The sequence below is a fragment of the Ambystoma mexicanum genome, chromosome 5q, assembly GCF_040938575.1.
Source record: "Ambystoma mexicanum isolate Mex_15411 chromosome 5q, UKY_AmexF1_1, whole genome shotgun sequence".
NCBI lineage: Eukaryota > Metazoa > Chordata > Amphibia > Caudata > Ambystomatidae > Ambystoma > Ambystoma mexicanum.
Genome location: NC_090933.1, coordinates 680,211,631 through 680,230,183, shown reverse-complemented (window position 1 = coordinate 680,230,183; position 18,553 = coordinate 680,211,631). Strand labels below are relative to the sequence as shown.

The 18,553-nt window shown below is 44.2% G+C and overlaps 1 protein-coding gene across 4 annotated transcripts in view; it reads right to left on the bottom strand.

The window, feature by feature from the left end:
* The window catches only part of SGK3 (serum/glucocorticoid regulated kinase family member 3), a 1,805,260-nt gene that overhangs the window by 286,061 nt on the left and 1,500,646 nt on the right, over positions 1-18,553 (bottom strand). For all 4 annotated transcript variants that reach the window (XM_069621138.1, XM_069621137.1, XM_069621136.1 and 1 more), the window contains one exon: positions 14,040-14,135. In XM_069621138.1, the coding sequence (XP_069477239.1) occupies positions 14,040-14,135 (96 nt within the window). The remainder of the gene's footprint in view (positions 1-14,039; positions 14,136-18,553) is intronic.

Here is an 18,553-nt window from a genome sequence, read left to right as displayed (position 1 = left end):
GTTCGAAACTTCATCATGGTACTCAAGAAAATAGAGGTCTGTCGCCAAACAGGCGCTTATGTATGAGGACCTCTCAACAGTGAAGAAGAAAAAAGCAAAGCAAATGAAGGACGGACCTGCCTGCTCAGGCAATAACACCAATATACCTCTTAACACAGGATCAGCCTAAATACTCGTCCATGCCTGTCTAACTGTAATACACTTTCGGACACGCTAATCACCCCCACCAAAGATGAAGCAAAGAGGAATAGTCAAGGTAGCACAACATCCAGAGAAAAGGCCACACAAGGTGGTCCTAGCAAGAACATTCAGTGCCCCAAGAACGTAAGGGCAATAAAAACAAAAGAAAATGTAGGGGTTAAAACAACTTAGAAAATGGCAATTACTCATTTAATCTGGAAGAACTATTTCAAGTTCAAGGCAATCTGCCTACCAATGCAGACACAGCTAAAACACCAGCTGTCTCACAAACAGCTGTACAGACAGACCTGGCCGTCTGTCCTAACTGGCTCAACCCTGCAAGTTTGGGGTCAAAACTCAACCAGCAAAAAGGACAATGACAGCCCTTCAGATAAAAAGTGTCTTTGGACGTGAAAGGTGTGCATATGTCAACAGGAGTTATGCCCTTGAACTGTTTCATGCTATAATTCTTCTTCGCATCATTCTCCCCAAGGATATTCACATTTTGGATATATGCGAACCTGTCGGCAGGGAAGACAAAGCAATTTCCAAATTCGTCTTCTTCTCTGAGGGAACACTCTCCTATGTACTTGAACACAGCCATGCACTACGTAAGCTGGGATATGATTGTACAGCGGTAGAACTTTATGAATCAAATCATCATGATGCAGGGCATTCAGGAAAGAACAACCCTTTTCAAAAACTGGTGAACAGCAGAAGAGATCCCCTGTGGTGGCTTCTAACTCTACTGGCCAACACATCAATCAGCAAATCATCTCAAATGATGATGAAGGTCACGGGTCCTGGTTTTGGTTAGCCGACCTGGTAAACCGACATGGCAGGTCAGACTCCTAGCCCGTAGGTGGTGGGTTACTTGTACCTACTCAGCTGGAATACACGTGGCGACACACATCTCTTCGAACAAGGAGGCCTCCTAACTAATATTGATACATTCCAAATTATTGCTCTACAAGAGACATGGCTGACCTCTCAATTGGTGATAGATGGCTGCAACATTCTTTCATCCTTGGCTACTCAGGGCCCGCGAGGAAGACCCACAGGCGGTCTGGTGTTGGGTGTAAGGAAGAACATGGGAATAGAGCTGACTCTGCCTATACATCATAAAATCCTTGTTGGTAGAGTCTCACTCAATGACTGCCTGCCTGGTATTGCCTGCAAGTTTATCTATGTGATCAGCATCTATGATCCCCCTACAGATCCTGCCACAAAGAGGTCTTAACATTTATGAGAACACTACTAACTAGCTGGGTGATGACTATCTGATCTTGACATGTGGTGACTTCAACACCAAAATACTGAGTAAACCTGACGACATTGCAGGAAACCAAATAGCTGGCGTAACCTCCTATTGCAAAAGAGGAATGGAATGGGCAAATGTACTATACCCTCTCAAATTTGCAATGATAAATGGAAGCAATGCTTCAGACACACCCCCGGCCTACACAAGGGTTGGGGAGGGCCACTAGCAGCATTGTCGACTACGTGTTTGTCCTGAAACCTGATCAGGTTGTGTTGGATATGTGTATATGGAACTGGGCTGAGAGTGACCACTTCCCACTTTTTATCAAATTGAAACACTGCCTGACAATGGATGATTGGGTAGAACAAGGCTCACTCCCTCAATAGGGTCTCTTGGCATGACAACAACATACAGAAAGCCGCTATTAAAGCCCGGTTCACCCTGGGAACATTCTGTGAGGTCTGGGGAGACATAAGATCTACAGATATGAGCACTCCGGAAATGAGCATCTTCTCCCATTTCGAGGCCTGCATGGAACAAATCAAAGCCTGCTCAATGGGTCAACAAACAGCTTGCCACAGTTCGAGTAAGGTCCACTCTAAGGCTCATGCACACAGCTATGATGTGGATATCCATCGGAGGAAGAAACTGCTGCGTCAGGAGCTTTGATAAATTGCCCATCAACAGCTGGATGCCCAAGCACACACTGGGGCAGTGAAAGAGGAGAAAAAACGCTATGGGAAATGGCTTAAAAACCATAAAATTGAAAGGGAGTACGATAAATGGCGCACTCTTGTGTGGTCATGCAAAACAAATGACCCAGTGTTATTCTGGAAAACGGTAAATGGGAAATCTACACAATATCGAAACCTGAATGGGGTGCCTAGTGAGGTCTGGGTAGCCTTTGTCACACAAAATTTAAAGGGCAACTCTTTATATGTAATGCCGCAGAATATAAACAGTGCAGCTTGGCATTACTCTAAAGGCATCCCTGACGGCGAAAGAAATCACCAGATCTTCCAAGAGCTCAAGAGCACCCGGCCCGTAGAGAGCTTGTAGCTCTCTTTTGAAGAAGGATCCAGGCAGGTGGGCAGAAACTCTAGACTGCCTGTTCATGTGGACTGAAAGGTCCCAGACCATCCTGGATTCCTGGTGAGACAGTATCATCGTGCAGATCCACAAAAAGGGGAGACTTGAAGACCCCAATAATTACCGGATGCTAGCAATGCTAGACATCCCGGCAAAAATCTTTGCTCGCATCATTCTAGATGAGCTGGAAGACTGGACCCTGAATAAGAACATCATTCCGTTTTAACAAGAACGGGTTCCGGAAGGGCTGTGATACTACCATCAACAGCTTGGCCCTGGTCACGGTCCGACAACAATCTTGGACCATGCGTAATATGCCGGTGCATGCCGCATTCATTGAGCATTCAATACGGTGGACAGACCTAGACTGTGGCCCAACTTGACAGCATGGGATATCCCACCAGGGTTACTTAAAACGATCATCCTTCTGCATGACCACACACAAGTCAAGGTTCGGATTGATCAGATGGGTAGGACGACAGGATGGGTGGACACAAATAAGGGGCTAAAACAAGGATGTTGCCTAGCCCCAATATTATTCAATATTTACCTTTTGGACCTTGCCAGAGAACTGTCCAACCCTGCAGCAAACCCACAAAAACTGGGGGTACCGTCTTACACTGGCTGGGTTATACAGATGACATTGGAGCTTACAAATGTCACTAAATAAGCTGTCAAACTATGCTGACAGAAACACCTTAATCATCAATACAGAGAAATCAAAAATTGTGTCATTCGCCAAAAGGGGTAGGAGTGTGAAGAAGATTACTTGGTCCTTGGGGGACTCCAGAGTGGAAGTGGTACCTGACTTTAAATATCTGGGGGTATACCTGTTACGCAGAGTTAAGCCGCATACGAAAACTCTACCATGTTTGCCTTAAAACAGCTATGAAAACTGTTATGCTAAATACCCTGTCAGGAAAAAGAGGTGTTTTTTCGCCAGAAATTCTATTGCAACTCTACACAGCAAAAGTGGCCTCAATAATGTTGTATGGGGCAGAGGTGTGGGCATTGATGCAGTCAGACAGTCTGCGGCATGCAGAAAGCTTAGGTCAGCTTAAAGGAAAATGTCTCCAAAAATTACTCTGCTTACCACATTACATTCCTGCCGAGTGCATATATTTGGAATTCAATCTTATACCAATCTGGGCCAAACTAAAATCACGCTGCGTAATGCTGCACCAGAAAATTCACACCGCACCTGGAGGCTGTTCAAACCAGGGGTAGCCTAATGTCAACCAGTAATGTGGTGAAAATACAAAAGTGCTGCCTTACACACCCATCAAGTGATCTGGATGACAGAATAAATTGGCCACGAAGCAAATTGAAGAACTATATCACCTCACACCTACACCCGGGGGGGTTTGAACAGTGCACTACTAAGCTGTCTGGCAGGACGCGGGTATTATGCTTAATTGAATATCTTGCTGCTCGCACTAGGGAGCTGGGGTACATTGAGTGCTTTGCAGGAAACTACATAATATGGTAATGCCTAAAAATCAAATTTAACAGCGTTAGATCTTTGGAAATTTGTGGTGGCTGGCAGAACATTCCTCGGGACGCCAGGCTGTGTCGCTTATGTGGTAATAACTGTGTGAAAACCATCAAGCACTTATTACTACACTGCAAACCGCTCTCTCCTTTAAGGACCATAGCACTTAGAAATGCAGGCAGACCCTTGAATACGCCTCTGTAAGAGGTCTGGAGGACATATATGATGCGAAACTCAGAGGGGTTAATTTTCCATCTCTCATTGTTATGGAGGAAAGTTAACTCAATCTTATGTGTACTTTTTAACTAATAGATAATCAAGGTGTAAGTGGAATACTGTTCGCTTTTTTAAAAGTTGTATCTTGCATCAACTGAATAAAAATAAAAATGTACATGGGACTGGAAATGTTCTTTATGTATTAAAGGAATACTCCCAAATCATGTCACTTGCCCTTAAACCAACTGTGTTTAACTCTGTTGGGAGGGGGGGCTTGACCATAGCTGCTTACAGTTCAAATAAGCATTGCCAAAGTCAAGCAAAAGAATGGTGTAACCTCTAATAATCCCTTTACTATGAGGCTAAAAAGTAGAACTCAACCACTCCGAAACAGAATATAGACATACGTGGTATTTGGGGCCAATGTAGAAGGGCAGGTACTGTTTAATAACCATCGTTCGAAGCAAGATGAGCATCTTGTCATGTACCAAGACCCAGAACCAGTTAACCAGACATCAACATTCATGTACATGCTAGTTCTAACTGATGTAAGAATGATCTGATAGCGTGAAGGCCATATGCCAATTTCTGTCTCAAAAGTATTTGAGCAGCATTCATGGCTTACCATTTACATCTAGGACAACTAAAGTAGGCTACACTCTGTGGATACCTTAAACTCTCCAAACAAATGATGCACCTAGTTGCAAAATGCAGATATCCCAAACGTCGATCCATATGAGACTTGTTGGGGTCGTTTTTTCATCCATGCCTATTGCAAACTCTTTATGCAACCTATAATTCTTACCTTTACTTTTGCACCACTTAGACACTGATCAATGCCATATTGTTAAACGGTGCATATTTTGATTAACATAAGCTATTCCATTTTTCGTTTGGGTAAACTCCATTTTGCAGTATTATCTGTTTTAGGCCCATTAATTAGACTATTCAGTCCCTTTTGAATTAAGCTATGCTGAGAGCATGCAGAAAAATGTGTTGATGATAAATGCTGAACGCAGCTGAACCCAAGCGAAGAGATGTTATTAGAAGAGTGTCTCTTTTGGCAGACTCCCAGCTATTCTCAGAAAAGAGTAACCTTCGGTTACTAAAACAAAGATAGTATAACTGAGAATGTCTTTTTGGTTCAGGAACTGCATGTGATTTTATGAAATTATAATGCTCATGATGTACTTGCAAACAAACTGCTGACAAATATGTCTTCCCAGAATATCTGTGTATGACAGTATATGCCTATGAGAAATGCATGTACGTAACCAGAAGCAATGTTTCTCCGAACTGCAATGACGACTTCAGTAACCAGATGTTAAATGTATAGGCGACTGACAGAGTCAGTGAGCCTCTGTGTATAAAAGAGAGATTCCTCTGTTGTAACTGAGCTCACTTCACTGTTCCTTCTATGTATCCCCCTTCTATGGATTGCCCTCCCGCAGATTCTCCATTTAGACAGATTTCTCCCAGTTCCAGCTGTTTTAGAAGCCTTTATCAGGGGGAGTGTAGTGTAGCTTGACTGCCACCTTGGACTATCAGGTTCCTCTACTGCAGACAGAACGTTGCCTCTGTATAAATAGAGCACACTGCGCCCTATTACCTCTGTTCTCCCCTTTGTTTTCCCCTCACCAGCTAAAGGAGCCCACATAAGGAGAATCTTAAACAATAAGCTGCAAAACAAATTACTTCAGGCTAAAACCAAGCCGAAACAGTTTTTATTATTACATTTCTCTTTTGAATGTTTTGCTTTTAGAGAGAAGCAGGTTGGAAAAGCGATGTCGAATCTGTAGGAGGAGAATCCATAGAAAGAACATTACCGGTAAGACATTGTTCCTTCTAATGGATTGCATCCTCCCACAGTTTTCTCATGTTTAGAGACTCCCAAAGTAGTACATAAAGTGAAAAATCTCCTAGCAGAAAATTCTCCTAGACCACTCTACCAACACGGGCATCTCAACCAACAACTCTCGACACCAGTGCTTGGAAAACGTATGCAGGGAGGACCAAGAAGTCACCTGGCAAATTTCTACTAGTGGCATCCCTGTTTGTAAGGCCAACTTAGCCGCCACTCCTCTAGTGGAATGCACCTGAGAGTTTGCTTTGTCATGGTCCAGCCCAGTCGGTTCTGACAGAAGGACACAAAGCATTGTCATCCTTTCGGAAAGGGAACTGTTTTAGCTGCATAAAAACTCCCATCTTGGGGTTCACTCTGTGACATTTCCTCTCCCTGGAAGGATGAACACTGAAGATAAGGGGGCTTACTAGAAAACTGATAAGGGGGCTTACTAGAAAGTGCATGCATCACACTAATGCGTTTCACAGATGTAATAACCACTATAAAAACAGTCTTCAATGTGAGTACCCCAAGAGAACATGAATGCATGGGCTTGAAAGGGCAACCTATAAGGAAGGGTTGAACCAACCAGATTAAGGTGCGGGAGTGGAACCACATGAGCTGGTGTAAACTGATTCATTAAGCCCTTCAAAAATCGGGCAACCAACGAGACCGAAAAAATAGGTTTATAGTCAATGCATTAAAAGCAATGCATCGAAATACCAACGCATCGAAAAAGATGCATCGACTACAAAAGCGTCAACAGGCCATCTTTAACAAGTAAAAGTGCCTTTCCATCGAAACCAGTCAATCGAAAATATAAATGGACTGGTTTCAATGGAAATGCACTTTTACATGTAAAAGATAGCATTTTTTTCTAACGGTAAAACGTTACATGGAGCTGTCCAGTGCTGAAATTTCGGCACTGGCCAGCTCCGTGTAACGTTTTAATGTTTTCTTTTGTATATTGGAGCATTTCGTTGCTTATAATTCGATGCTATGGTGTTCGATGTTATGGTGTTCGATGGATTGACCAGCCACCAAAAAATAACCTCACTCTAGAGTTCTCCTAAAGATTGAAACGGCAACAAGGTAACCCATGATTGCACTCATCTGCACCCCTGCCTCGCCAGAGAATTAACATGTCAAAAGTGAGGAAATGGGGTACAACAAGGGATCCACACCCCTGCACCAACCCTCGAACTTCCTCCACCAGCAAGCATAAACAGGCCTCATAGCAGGAACGCATCCAGGCAGCAACACCTCAATGACTATTATTCAGTTCCCAGTCACAATACCTAAGCTTCTCAACAGCCACTCACGAAGAAGGAGACTGTGGGTTGAGTTGAAGTATCCGACCCCCGCCAAACCCCCCTGTCGGGGACAGCAGGTCGGCCCTCAGAGAAAAGCGCTGGGGTGAGTAGATGGTCATCTAAAGGAGGTCTGGATTCAATGACCTCCGAGCCTGCCTGCAAAGGTACATCCTATTTTTTCTTGGAGGGCGGTAGTCTCCTCCGTCTCAACTTCAAACTTTGAATGAAACAAGACAAGGCCATAGACTTGGAGGTGGGATGACCTAGCATCACCTTGGCCTCCCGTTCCTTTGGGATGCACAGATTGGCAGGATGACATTGCTGCACACCATGATACACCCTGAGACACCGCGCACATATATTGTGTGGGTCTGTGATTGGCATGTTAGTATTGTTGCCCCAACCATGTTTAAATCCCGAAGGCATGCTGGTGCAGCAAAAATACAAGTTTTCCTGAGATAACTGCGTGCCCTGCATGCAGAAAAAAGTTACTGAGGCAATGGGGGTTGTGTGCTCTATTTAAACAAAGGGGACTTCATGTTTGGAGTCGAGGAAGCGGATCATCATCTAGCTACTCTATGTTCCCAGTGAAGGTTCCTTAGAACAGTTTGCACTGAAGGATATAAATCCAGATGAGAAATCTATGGAAGGGTGCAACCCACTAGAAATGCAATCCATTAGAAATAGGACTATATGGAGTGGGAAAAGATAGATCAAGTGATACCAAAGGAGGATGATACAGGGGCACGAGATACAGAAACAAGATTGAATATTTGAATATTCCACAGAGAATAAAATACACCCTTCACATTACTTGTTTCGCATTACATGTTCTCAGGCGTAAGCCCTTCATCGGGTATACTCCTGAACAACTCCCCCCTTTTGCAATACTTTTTGCGGTATCATTAGGGTACTCTTAACGCATGGCAACCTATTTTAAACAGGTTTTGCTCCTCACTTAAAACATTTGCAACTATTACCAGCATGCTGAAGTTCTGTTGAGTAGAAAAACTAGCAGCTGAATCAAACCAAATGAAGTGGCCAGGAGGTCCCAAAACCGAGGCATGTTAATGGAGGTACTACGTGTTGAATCAGAGGCCTTTTGGATATCACAAGAAAGTGCATTAGGAAAATGCATGTACTCAGCGTAGATGCTGGGCATCTTCGATGAAAGTTAATAGAGACAGACCGTTCTTTGAATGATAACACATGGCAATTGAAAAGACAACTGTGCATGTACTACAGTAGCTTGTGTAGAGCCTATACAGCTCTATAGCTGCTTCCAAGCATTTTGGGAATGTATAAAGAGGGAACAGGGTATGGAAAATTGGAAGAGGGGTAGAAAGAAGGAGGGAACATAAGCCATGTTTGCTTGCATAGTGCTTAGGCCACTTCAGAAGTGTTGCAAGGAAATTGAAGAAAGAGCACTGTTAGCGATTTCTTATTGGGAAAAATTCAGAAAACATTGGCATTAACACAATCCTATAATCACATGGTAGGAAGACAAATTCCCTTTGACACAATTTAAGACTTAATTATACAAATACAGGAGCATGTATGGACATGGAAGTCCAAATGGTAACCATACTAGTCTTGGATGAAGTATTTCCATAAAAACCAGAACACCACCCGTCAGCCCATCCATTGGTGCCAGAGTAGTAACGAGTGACTTAAGTAAATATAAACTCCCCAGATATACTCTTCCTGTCCATGTGAAACATGGCTCAAACCCCACCACACAACCATTATCCATGACATGCTTCCCCTGCACTATCTCATCCATCACAGACCGCCCACACAAACAAGGTGGTGGCATTGGCATCATATATAAAGACACACTCACACGTAGTAATCCCACATGCATCCTTTGAAGCACTCCTTCTCACTTGCTCCCCTGCATCATACCCACACTCCACGTTTCTCCACCTCATATATCGCCCTCCTACACACACTCCCAACCTCCACACCGACTGGACTGACTTCACTACTAATAACCACACCTCCCCCCTGCAACAACATCTACTTGGTGACTTCAAACCAGGTATTTCCCTTCCAGACACCAATCACATACTAAAGACTGTCCTTGCTTCACTCGCTCATAATGACCTCACACAACTCATCAACTATCCCACACACATGTTGATCGCAAGCAAAAATCATGTGTCTGTAGATAATCGAATCTGGGTATTGCGGTCTGACCACTTTGCTATTCCCTTCACGCTCACACTACCACACAATCTCTTTGCACCCCAACCAGACAAACCAAATGCATTACAGACGTAGCCTTAGCACCACTCATACTATCCTCCCTTTCCCCACACGCACATCCCTCCATCCTAGTCCACCTTTGTTTGTTTTTTTATTCATATAGCGCTCCAGATCCAAGAGTAAAAGGGCGCTTAAGGACAGGTTACAAAAGTACAATATATATATAGAATTTGCAGTTATACATTTTGTAGAAGTAATATACAATATATACAGTCAGAGGTAGTCCGAGCATACGGTTAAACATTTGTGTGGCATGTACAGTATATACAGTTAGTAATGGGCTTAGTCCGACTTGGGATTGGTTTTATCCAGTAGCCAAACAATGACTAGTTTCCTGAACAGTTGGAAGGATTCGGTCTATTTGATATTCAACGGCAGGGTATTCCAAAGTTGAGGGGCGAGGACCGTGAAGCTCGAGCCACCGGCTCTTTTAGAGGTGTATCTGGGCACCGTAAGGCAAAGAGTATTGGAGGATCTAGTGATTCTGGTGTTTGGCTTCAAAGTGAATGTGTTAGTGAGATAGGGGGGACTAGGTGGTTTAAGGCTTTGTAGGTAAGGCAGAGAATTTTTACGTCAATTGTTTGTTGAATGGAGAGCCATTTGCAAGAAATTCTGATGGGGGAGATGTGCTCTCTCCTGGGAATGTTTAGTGCTGCTCGCAGCGCATTGTTTTGGAGAACCTGAAGTTTATTGATTATACCTTGGTTGGCACCAAGGTAAAGGCTATTGCAATAGTCAAGCTTAGATTGTATGAGAGCCCTGGCCAGTGTGAGGCAGCTGTTGGTGGATAAAAAAGGTCGGCAGGCTCTAATTAGTTTCCCAGTGTAGGCGGTGGTTGAGGCGGTCATGTTGACTTGTTTAGAGAGGTTGGTATTGGCGTCAAGATGGAAGCCTAGGGTTTTTACGTTTTTAACGACAGGGATGGTGTTACCATCTACGATGATGTTGGTGTAGTCAGGGCTGAGTTTCTGTAAGTTATTGGGTGATCCGACTAGGAGGAGCTCAGTCTTCTCATCATTCAGGCAGAGGCAGTGTGTGGCCATCCATGCCTGAATGATGGAGAAGATTTTGTAATCCTGGTCACGTCAACAGTGTAGTTGCCGGAGATGGTGAGGAGTATCTGAGTGTCATCCGCATAGTTGGTGTAGGTGACACCCAGATGGCACAGTTTGTCAAAAAGAGGTTTTGTAAAAATGTTGTATAGTGTGAGGGAAACACGAGATCCTTGTGGGACACCGCAGGTCATGGGGATAGGGTCTGCTGCAGCCGCAGATGAAAAGACCCTCATGGTTCTGTTGGCTAAGAAGGATTGTATCCACATGACAGCTAACGAGGAGAAATGGGCAGCAGATGAGAGGTGATTGCAGAGTATTTTGTGGTCGACCAGGTCGAAGGCTGCTGAGAGGTCTAGAAGGAGCAGGATGGGAGCTTTACCTTTGTCTTTGATGTCATCAATCTGACTTTTGAGGTCAACAAGGGCAGTTTCTGTTCCATGTTGAGGTCGAAAGCCAGATTGAGGCAACCCTAGCAATTGATTGGACTCTAAGTAATCCTGAATTTGCAGGTAGGCAACTCTATCAAGAATTTTTAGCAGGAAGGGGACCGTAGTGATAGGCCTGTAATTAGTGGGAATGGCTGGGTCTAAGGATTGTTTTCTTTAGAAGAGGGAGAACCCATGAATGTTTCAAGTTGTTAGGTACAGAGTTGGTGGAGAAGGATAGGTTTATAAGTTTGGAGATGAAGGGGGATAGGTCTCTCGCTGCATCTTTGATGATCTGGGCAGGGCAGCCGTCTCCTTTGCAATTAGAAGGTTTGAGGGATGCTATAATTTTCTGGACTTCAGGTATAGTGACCTTTTTGAAACACCATCATCATATAGGCACTTGACAAAATTGCGCCCCTCCGATTACAAAAACCCCAAAACAACCACCACAAACCATGGTTTAACAGTTACCCTTCTCTCAATAAAGCAGGGCACCAGACACCTAGAATGAGCCTGGCAAAAGAACTCATTCCCGTCAACCAGGACACCCATCAAACAGTGCGGCAACAAGCCTACAATTGCCATTCGCAATGCCAAAGCCACCCATTACTTCCAAGAACTCAACTGCCACCAATCGTACCCAGAAACTATTCAACATCGTCAAGTCCCTCTCTAAACCACCATCCGCTGCAGTATGCAACTCCCTCAACTCCAAAATACACATCAGGACAGCTCACCACTCAGCTCTCCCACTCATACCCCCATCTCTCTCACTCACACCCCCCACTCCTAAACATTCCAACACATTGGACACCTTCCACCCCAACGACACCGACACCTTCACTACGAAAACAAAACCTGCACACTTCCTGGATGATGAATGCCCACCACAAAGCTGCATCCGATTTAATCCAAACCCTAGCTCCCCACTGACTGAACATCATCAACTGTCTCTCACATGGTACTATCCCCACGGCACTCAAAATGGGACAAATCTCTACCCCACACTCCATGAAAACTATCACCCCATTACTATCCTACCATACCTTGCCAGAATCGTGGAACAAACTGCAACAACACATCAGCACAAACAACATACTCAAACCCTTCTAATCTGGCTTTCGGCCTAGACAAAGCACAGAGACCGCTTCTCTACACATCCTCGATGACCTCCACAGCTTCACAATAACCCAAAAAGTGATGGGTGGAAGGTTTTGAATTAATCTGAACCACTGGCACTGCTAGGCCCGGTCCCCTCTGCATGGAAGCACAAGCAACCCCCAACATGTTTCGGCCTGGTTGGGCCTCATCAGTGAGGTGCAGCATGGTTACCTGTGGTGCAGGAAGCAAGGGACCCACATCTGGGCATACCCTCTCTCACCTAGGGAGACAAACTATAACCCAAAAAGTGATGGGTGGAAGGTTTTGAACTAACCTGAACCTTTGGCACTGCTCGGGGCAACCTTCCACACCACCGTGTTTTAGTCCATCTGCGCCATTGTAAAAGGGGTCCAGCCATATGCAAATCAGTCAGTTACTGCCACCAATGGGAGCAGTCCAGTCCGATCTGCATGGAAACACTAGCAACCCCAGACATGTTTTCGGCCTGGTTGGGCCTCATCAGAGACAAAGGACACAGCACTACTTGTAGTCGTCGACCTCTCTGCAGCCTTCGACACCATTGACCACACCATCCTAGCACACAGGGTGAACCTTTCAAGCACCAGACTTGACTGGTTCACCTCCTTTTTCACTGACAGGGCACACCTTGTCTCTATGTCCCCTTATCAATCAGTCTCCACCCCTGTAAGGCCTGGGTCACGCAAGGCTCCTCCATACCTCCACTCTTCTTCAATCTATATGCTGAATTCCTTGGACACACCCTTAGCAAACAATGTACATGTCTTGAAGTGGGTCTCCTGGTTAAAAAAAACAAGTCTTGATTAAGACTCTTTGAAAAGCTCACACAGCTTTCAAGGACACTAAGGGCCTTTAGGTTTAGATGTCTGGGAATACCCTAGTGCACCTCAACAGTGTTCTTGTTGCTTGAGCAATGAGTGGGAAAACAGCTCCTGTCCCTCCAACCAGGTCCCGCACTAAGCGGTCAAACATCGCCTCATAGATATCAAGTAGTTGGGCCAGTGTTCTTCAGAGGCAAGGCCCTTCTTCGGATTACTATTGGCTATCATTGTAGGGCACTGATTACATACTTGTCAAAGGATCCTGGTACTCCCACCAACCAGCCAACTCGCTTTCCTCCTCAATGCCTCACATCCTACTCATTCCAAAGGGTGTCTGCTCTAGTCTTCCTCTCTTCTCCTTCCTCCTACTCTCCCCTCTGTTTTACTTGCATGGGGGATTGGTCAAGTTCAAATAGTTTCAGGATAATTAGATGGAGGCCCATTGCTCTCCCTCATCTCCAGGAGTCTGCCACTGTGGATCCTATTCAAGTCTTGCACCTGCACAGAGACTCGGGAGCGCACTGATGGGGGTGCAGAGCTGAAGCTGCTCAAAACTGTGGCTTTTCCATGCAGCTGCTGGGACTCAACTCAGAACAGTCATCAAACACAATTTAATTCCCTACTTTCCAAGAAAACTACAGTTGTCCATGTGGTGAGCATCCCCCTGTCTCCTGCATGTGGGTGATGAGGGTGGGAAGGGAGGTCCACAACATACCACCCCTGGATTCAGCATCACACTGTGGGTGGTGGCTTATTGCCCTCTTGGCTACCCCATCATCCACCATGGAGGGAGACTAGGAACTTCGTCACAGCATGCATTTATGAATAGGATGGAGTACTGTGTATCTTTTCCATAAATACAATTATTTGTAAAGTCTCACAATATTCGAAAAGAATCTTTCTAATTTGGAATGTTAATATTCTTGCACTTACCAATCCATGAAGCATTTCGTACAAGACAGAGCCAAGGCACCACCAATCGACTGTGTTGTCATAAGGCAGTTTCTTTATCACTTCAGGGGCAAGGTACTAAAACAGATAAAATGTTAAATTATTAATGTTATAACTTCTCCCTTTCTAGATGGATGCACAATAAGACCTTTAAATGAGGCAAGAAACCCGCAATGTTCATGTAACTTGTGCCAAAAACGAAGAAAGCATTTTCAAATTAAAATCTAAGAGTTAACCATGCCAATTTTCATCTTGCAGATTCCAATGAAGAACAAATTACATTACTTCAGCAATGTGCTTTCTGATGGATTAGTCCTACCTCGCACAGATTCCTCATTTTAGAAATACCCCGTGGCACAGGTTTGGCTTTGGAAACCTTTTCTTCATCCAGAACGAGCACTGCACCACCATGTCTGCTCTATACTGCTCGTTGGTGCCTATGACTCAGGATGTGAAGTCATGGGTGGCATATTTGAAGCCAGCGGTGCCCCAAGACCTCTGTTCCAACTATTATTTTCCCCTGCACTGAAGAGGCTGAGGAACATCAGAACTGCAACAGGTTGCATTCATTACATCTTAAGGCTAGGTTGGGAGGATAGCTAATCCAGCACAAAAACATTTGGTAAATTACGTAATTTGTTCTTCAATCCATTCCATCTGCCTGCAGATTCCACATCTTAGAAAGACTCCGAAAGCATTGCAGTACTCAGAGAAGGGACGAGAGTGAGGATCAATCAATTATACCAGTAAACCTTTGAACATTGCAAGACCAAAGCCCAAGTCCTGACTCCATAAGAAATCTAGTAATTAAGGGTCTTCATGTGTGTGCAGATAAAGACCACATTGGCTCCTGAGATAACAGGGATACCCCTCTGCAAGGCATTGGTAGCCACCATGCATCTGGTAAAATGACATCTGACACCCGCTAGAGCGTCCTTGAAGACAGGTCATAGTATTTAAAAATGTAAAGGACAATCCACCTGTATAGAGAATGTTTGATAATAGACTTGCTAGCCTGAGAACCAGCAATACTGAAAAATAGCTGGTCACCTTACAGGGCTCCAGACAATGTAACGTCTCCGATATGTTACATGCATTTAGCAGATGGAAGAAGGTTGGGAAATGGATATTATTTTGTTTTCAAAAGCATTTTTAATTAGCATTTGACAACATATCTGGAACATGAAGAGCACTGTTTTCAGAGTAAAATTCACACAACTACGTGAGTGTACAGTTATCACCCCATACAACGACCCCACCCACTCCGCTTCTCCCACCCATAGCAGGACCAGTGTGTTCAACAAAAATTAAAATGAAAAACTGAAGAAGGCAACATGGCCTTAAAAGTAGGCATTTTGGGAGTCTGTACATCACATCTATAGTATATATTATAGAACAACAATCACCTTAAAGGGTTGCGTCAAGTTCAATTATCTTTGTTCTTCATGTACAGTGTACACCAAGCAAGTTCAAGTCTTGAGATCTCTGTGGACAAGATAGATCTCTATAATCTAGAGCCAGGTAGGAGAATAAGGGGTTTCAAACTGCCATCACAAACCTGACTTGCGAGTCTACATGTCCATTAATGTAGTCAGAGGGGAAACCCTTCCTACAGAGTACAGCCACCTATGCAATTTTTAGGCATCCTGTGTTTATCCTTCAAGAGGTACGTTTCCTATATTAAGGCAATATCAATATTTCTGTTGATCAAAAAGTGAAACTGCATCACCCTCCTACTTGGTGAATCCAGCCCCCTCGATGTTTAGAGAAATACATTTAACCATGTACCCAGATGTAGTTTTGAAGTTCCAAAATCAATTCCATCTTTAGAGCTTCCTATAATGTGTCTGGCTAAGCACCCCTTCTCCTCAAACAAATCCCACTGCTCCGCAATTAAGAGAGGGCCCTCCATCTCTACTCCACCCTATCCTGGGAGAGTTTTAGTATACCCAATGGCGAAATTATATAACATTTATAAACTGGGCTAGCTGCAATTTACATAAAATTAAATAAACAGTGGTTTCAAAACTGGTGGCATATATAATTAGGCTATGAAGACTATATAAAGTCAACATTGGCAAGGCAGGCACTATATAGTGTGGTGGTCAGAAATCGGAGGGGGACAACTTTGTGAAGGTTTTTGAAAATATGCCATTTTATTAACTCAAAAGGTTGGATACACGCCTCACTATCCCTACCCTGACGAGGATTTCCCTGTCTAAAATAAACTAAAGGAAACACTCTAAGAAAGGGTCTCTGTCCCTCACACATATATACAGTAGCTCAAGAAGGTAATGCATGGCAGTTCAAAGGCAACAAAAATATAACAGTTAAGTTCACAATATGATAACAGTCTCTCCTTATAATCTGGGTGAATTTCCCTTGCCCAGATTCAAACAGGATTCTGTTCCAAAGTTCTAAAAGAAATAAGGAAATCCTGTTTTGTAACAAAAGTTCCAACACATTTCTTTGTGACTTCAACTTGACAACACCCAAGAACAAACTTCTTCGCATAAGCCAAGAATATGCCCTTGGTTCATCAGTATTATAATATATTGTCTTTGTCAGGATACTTCTGCAACAACATATAAATTCTGAAGATATAGAACACTTCTGCAGCAGTTTTATACAGTTCTTGCTTCAGCAATGAAAGTTTGTCAGGATAATTTATCAACACCACTTCACAGCACCCCTCAACCTCTACCAAGTTTACTTCCCTGACAGCTCTACTACTTCAATCACACCTGGTTTCCACCCATGCCAGGCCTACTGCTTCAAAGTTCGCTGTTTGGATATACTTTCCTGCCCGAACAGTATTTCACAAACAAGTACCTCTGTGGTTAAGATCAGCTTATAACAACTTTGTAGTGCTTATTTTTCAATATCAAGCTGCAAGCAATTCTTCAGGGAAGGCAAGATTCACATTAGTGCTCTTTAGTACACTTTTGTGATTTCCAAAACCTCTACGTTATGCTCCTCTCGTTCTGAACAGCATTTACCAGAAAGGCAGCCTTCTTGCCACTTTTGTTTCCCCACTTCTTTATTAACCAAAAACTGACAATGATATGGTTTTATTCTAGTTCCTCCTTGGCTTTTGCAATGTGGGTTTATACCAGATTTAGTTAAGGGCTTCTTAAAACATGGGTAATACATTTGGGAGGAATCACTACTGACTGGCAAACTTCCTCCATCAATGTCTGAAGCAGTAATCACAGTCCTGCTGAAGCCCAATAGACCAGGCTCAGATATGAACTTGTATAGGCCACTGTCCCTAATCAACTCGGACGCAAAGATTCTGGCCAAGCTGCTAGCCACTGGATTCCTACCACATATGGAGACCCTAGTGCACCCTGACCAATCGGGTTTTATCCCTGGGCGGACGACGGCATTCAACCTGCGCAGACTTGTTGGCGTTATTTTACAACTCACCCCAAAGACGCAGGCGGTTGCCGATTCCCTTGCTGAAAAAGCCTTTGACTCGGTCTCCTAGCAGTTCCTGTTCTCTGTGCTGCACTGTATGGCTCTGTGCGAATTTTACATTCAGTGTGTCCATTTACTATTTGCCTCCCCGGTGGCCAGGGTTCGAACTGGGTCCACCTTGTCCCCGATGTTCTTGCAGGAGCGAGGCACGAGACAGGGCTGCCCATTGTCCCGCTGCTTTTTGCCCTTACTATAGAGCATCTGGTTTGTATCATGCGCCTCAGACACATACAACGAGGTTTACGAATGACAGGCACCACACACATTATCTAATTATACGCAGATGACTCCCTGCTTTATATTAGAAACCCTGCCAGAAATCTAGCTCTGATTCTGGACGAGGTCTATAAATTTGCCATCTACTCGGGATATCGCATCAATGAGGCCAAGTCGGAACTATTCCCCTTAAATGAGGTCACCACCCCCCCCCCCCTAATCTGGAAGGATTCCAATGGGCTCTGAGCAAAATGAAATATTTGGGTATAATAATCACACGCCAGCACCACTTACTGCTGCTCCAGAATCTCAAACAATATATGCACTCACTCAAGGACAAGCTGAACATATGGGCTAGACTGCCAGTCTCACTACTATACGGTAGACTGTCCCTCCTAAAGATGATTATAGTCCTGAAATTATGATACTATTTCACCAATATCCCAACATGGCCGGGTTGCATATTCTTTGATAAACTGAGATCCCTTGCGGTGGGTTTCACATGGGGTGCTGATACACCACAGATGAGATGGGAGGACATGACTAGACCATATGACCAAGGGGGGGCTCCAAGTGGCAGACTCTGAACTATACTATGAAGTGGCGCAGGCACACTTTGTCAGACACTGGCACCCCTCACACGATCGACCACTTCATACAGGCCTGGAGGAATACAGTGCATCCCCTTCTACCTTGCGCACAATAATACTGGGCAACCGACATAATGACACCTGCACGTTTGACCCGGTTCGTACGACCGTCAATGCTTGGACCAGGATATTTAAGCAACTGAGCGTTGC